Source organism: Orycteropus afer, unplaced genomic scaffold (genome assembly GCF_000298275.1).
Source record: "Orycteropus afer afer isolate SDZICR_OR568_19922 unplaced genomic scaffold, OryAfe1.0 scaffold00583, whole genome shotgun sequence".
Taxonomy (NCBI): domain Eukaryota; kingdom Metazoa; phylum Chordata; class Mammalia; order Tubulidentata; family Orycteropodidae; genus Orycteropus; species Orycteropus afer.
In genome coordinates this window covers 334,150-337,890 of record NW_006922170.1, presented here as the reverse complement: position 1 = coordinate 337,890, position 3,741 = coordinate 334,150, and the positions used below count along the sequence as shown (strand labels likewise).

Sequence of the window (3,741 nt, the reverse complement as noted above, 5' to 3'; positions counted from 1 at the left end):
CAACCAGACACTATGGAAGAAAGATCCAATAGATCTACTGTCTCAGGACCATAGTACTGGGGGACACCAGACTCAATTGGCACAACAAAATACATAAAAGCGTTGCTCCACATCCTACATTGGTGAGTAGTGACTGGGGTCTTAAAAGCTTTCAAGTGGCCATCTAAGATGTAGCTAACGGTCTCCCAGGGTCAGAAGTGAATAAGAATGCAAAAAAAAAGGGGGGGGGCATTTAGAAGCAATCAACACTAGGACATGATAGCCCTCGAGACCAGAAGAACTAGATGGTGCCCGGCTACCAATGCTAACCACTCAGGAAAGGATCAAATCTCGAGATCCTGGATGGAGTGGGAGGGAAAACGTGGAACAAAATCCAAAAACTCAAAAATGACCGGAATTACTGGTCAGACAAAATCTGGTGAGACTCCCAATACTATGGCCCTGGAATACATTCTGCACCTGGAATAAAACTCACCCCACTGGGGCTGGCTCTCAGGCCAATAGTTAACAAGATGTATACACAGACCACTCAACCCAGGATTACACACCCACATACTCTATGGTAATACATCCCTTAGAGCAATAGACCACAGGGCACCAGAGGACCAACATTCAAATCGAGGAAATGCAGAACAAACAGGAGTGCATAAATATGAGGGGCACAGGAGGAGGGTTACAGGGTTGGGAAGGGAGGAGACTGGGTTAGGGTTGGACATGGCGAATGTGGAATCAAACTAAATGTACGTGTTATGTTGAATGTAAAACAAGCTCTAAAAATAAAAATAAAATAATGGCTGCCTAAGCAGGAGTCTAGGAACACAGAAGGCTTCAGATCTGTCAGCCCATCCTGAGAACCCCGTGGAGGAACTTAGGGTAAGGCTTACTTTGCAGTTGCCAGCAGGGCCTGACAGTGCAGACCCTCTCTACTGGGGTAGTGGGGAGTCTACTCAGCTTACTTTCAGGGCCATCAGATCAATAGTTGGGAGGGTTTGGGCCTTATTCCTTGTGCTTCTCTGAAGTTGGTACCTCAATGCCCCTTGGATGCCTTGGCTGAGTTTAAGGAGCAGCTTAGCTCTCACATCTTGGAGGGTATCTCACTGATGATAGGAAAGTGAGACTGTTCTGTCCTGGGTTACTTGGAAGCCTCCGTCCTCCTCCAGAGTCCTCCTTCTGACTGTGTAGCAACTTGGAAAGTCCTCCCTGTCTTGGATAAGGGCTATCTACGTATCCCAGGGCCCTCATTTTCCAGAGACCTCTTACTGAGAATAAAGCTTTGCCTCCTCTAGCTACAAATGCCCGTGGCCAAGGCTGCCAGTAATGGTGGGATTCTGCATTGCCTCCAATTAGGGTGATTCCCTCAGTCCTCAGGATCCTCACTTTGACTACTCTCAAGCCCTAAATTCCTCTTTCTGCTTACCTTAGGCTGCCCACTTTGACCTGGTCCCTCAACTACCTGAGATGCCCAGGGAAGAACTGAGGAACACTAAGTGTGTGTAGGTCTACGAAACCCCATGGTTCCCAATTAGGGGACGCCTCCTTCCTCACCCAGGCTTCAGGCCTTGCTTCCGGGTTGGGCCTGGAATTCGTCCCTTTCCTAACTTGAGTCTGTCTGCAAGCAGGGGTGGGGCTTTATGGCTCAGAATAAGGCCCTCACCTCTCTAAATGGGAGACAGGTTGCTGCCCATATGGCTACTAGGGAGCTTCCAGACCTGAGAGAAGGGGCAAGGTTGTGGGCCTCCCCTCTTTTGTGGGGAGGTCTCCTCATAAGCACTATGGGACCTTGCTTAGCCTTCAGTTAGGGGTAGGTCTCCTGCCTCTTCAGAAATGGGGCTGTTCTCTTTAGACCAATGCCCTTCCGTGCCCCAGACTTTTCAGGCTGAATGTATCCTGAGAACTCTTAGGCTGGAGGGAGGGGCGAGACCATGAAGTGTCTCCTGTATTGTGGGTGAGGTGGTCCCCTCAGTTGACATTCAATGTCCTCACCTTGAATCCTGAGCAATCCCGGGACTCTGCTGCGATGTGGAGATTCTGCGCCGCTCCACTCAGAGGCCGGACATTCCGGCACTTCAGTCGCAAAAGGCGGGATTGCAAGGTACGTCACATCCTGCTAAGGTCTTTGGGGGGCGTCCAAGGGGCAAGCCGGGTGGGGACTTTCCGAGGGCTGACAACAGGGGCAGGGGGTGGTGGTGGCTCTTAGGAACACACTGGTTTGGATTCGATGGTCACTGAGTGGTCACTCAGGTCCTCACCTTGATGCGAATCAGAGCCTGGGGTTCCTGCCGCAAAACTATACCCTTACCCTGTGAAGGCTCCAAAAGTGGGAGGTCAGGGCGTGCCCCCCAGCTACCCTGCCTGGGGCCTCACAGGAATGCTGAGTGGGTCAGCGCTCTGGGTAGATCCCATGGGTATAGTTCCCCCAATTAGCACTCAAGCTCCACAGCTTACTTCAGGTAGGGACTACACTCCTCTCTCTACAGAACTGGGGCTTTCCCCATTATATCAAGGCCTTCCCTACCTGATACTTTTTGTGCTGAAATGAGGGGACACTTCAGGCTGACAGCTCTGCCTGGTGCCTCCCTGGGCTCAAAACAGGACCTGAGCTCTGAGGGGCTTCTCTGTTGGTGAGGGTCGCCTCAAAAGACACAAGTTCTTTATTTTGACTCCTGTTAGATCCTAGTCTACTCCTTCCGTAGAAGAACCAGGACTACTTCCACCACCACCACCCCAAACCCTACCACCCAGCATATACTGAAGCTCTTGTCACCCAAAAACAGTATAGAGCTAAATAAATGGGCACCTCAGACTACAGCTTTGGAGAAACCTCCCAGAACTGTGAACAGGGATGGGGCTCTGTGAGGAACCCTTTGTTTTGTGGATTCCTTCAAAAAAACTCAGAAAGTATCCTCATCTTGCCTCCTTTAGGGCCTAGGTATCCTCTCTCTTCAGAACTAAGGACAACTGCAGTGTACTGAAAGCCTGACAGATCTCTGTGTAGTCACTTCTGGTGAGGAAATGAGGGTACTGCTTAGCCTGACACCTCTGAGCTGTGGCTCAGACAGCAGCAGGGAGGGGATTTTATGGGGCCTTCTGTGTTCTGTGATGGATGGTTCCCCCATTGTTCCTTCAGGGTCCCCACTTTGGCACCAGATCAGTCCTGGGGATTTATTCTGCTTCACTGACGATAATCGTTCCTGATCAATGTCAACACCTTACTGGCACAATGATTTGGAGTCAAGGTGATCTGTTTGTCCACAGGTATTCAGAACCTGGCAGAAGTGTCAACAAAGATGAGTCTTTATGGGACACCATTATTCTGTCTGGGTTTTTACATCATCTTCATTCAGGCACTCACCTGCATATCCACCTTATTTTGCAAATAACACACAAGTTATACCTTTTCCAAACCGTGCAAATCCCTCATGTTGTTAGTTTCCTACGCATGCTATGTGTGTTACATATGTGTATGTGTGTTATTTACAGGGGCATGTCATACACACAAAAAAAATACGTTATCAGAGACTTAAGACTTGTACATCTACTGACTTGAGGTGCCCCACTTGGGCTAAGGCACTCTAGTCACTGAGAATTCTGAAGAATAAGGGAGGGGATGCTCAACTGACAGCCCTGCCTGGGTTTTCTAATCTGAGAACAGGTGCCAGTTGGTCTCTGTGCGACCCCTATATTCTGGGATGTTGGTCTTCCCAGTCCTTACTCAGGATGTCCTCATCTTCATTCTTGTCT

The 3,741-nt window shown here is 49.6% G+C and overlaps 1 protein-coding gene across 1 annotated transcript in view; it reads right to left on the bottom strand.

Moving 5' to 3' along the window:
- Positions 1–1,959: 1,959 nt before the first annotated feature.
- Positions 1,960–3,741, bottom strand: part of LOC103210286 (melanoma-associated antigen B1-like) — a 9,599-nt gene continuing 7,817 nt past the window's right edge. Inside the window, exons 2-3 of the mRNA XM_007956209.2 lie at positions 2,250–2,300; positions 1,960–2,064 (exon numbers count right to left, since the gene is read on the bottom strand). Coding sequence (XP_007954400.2) covers positions 1,960–2,064; positions 2,250–2,300 — 156 coding nt within the window. The remainder of the gene's footprint in view (positions 2,065–2,249; positions 2,301–3,741) is intronic.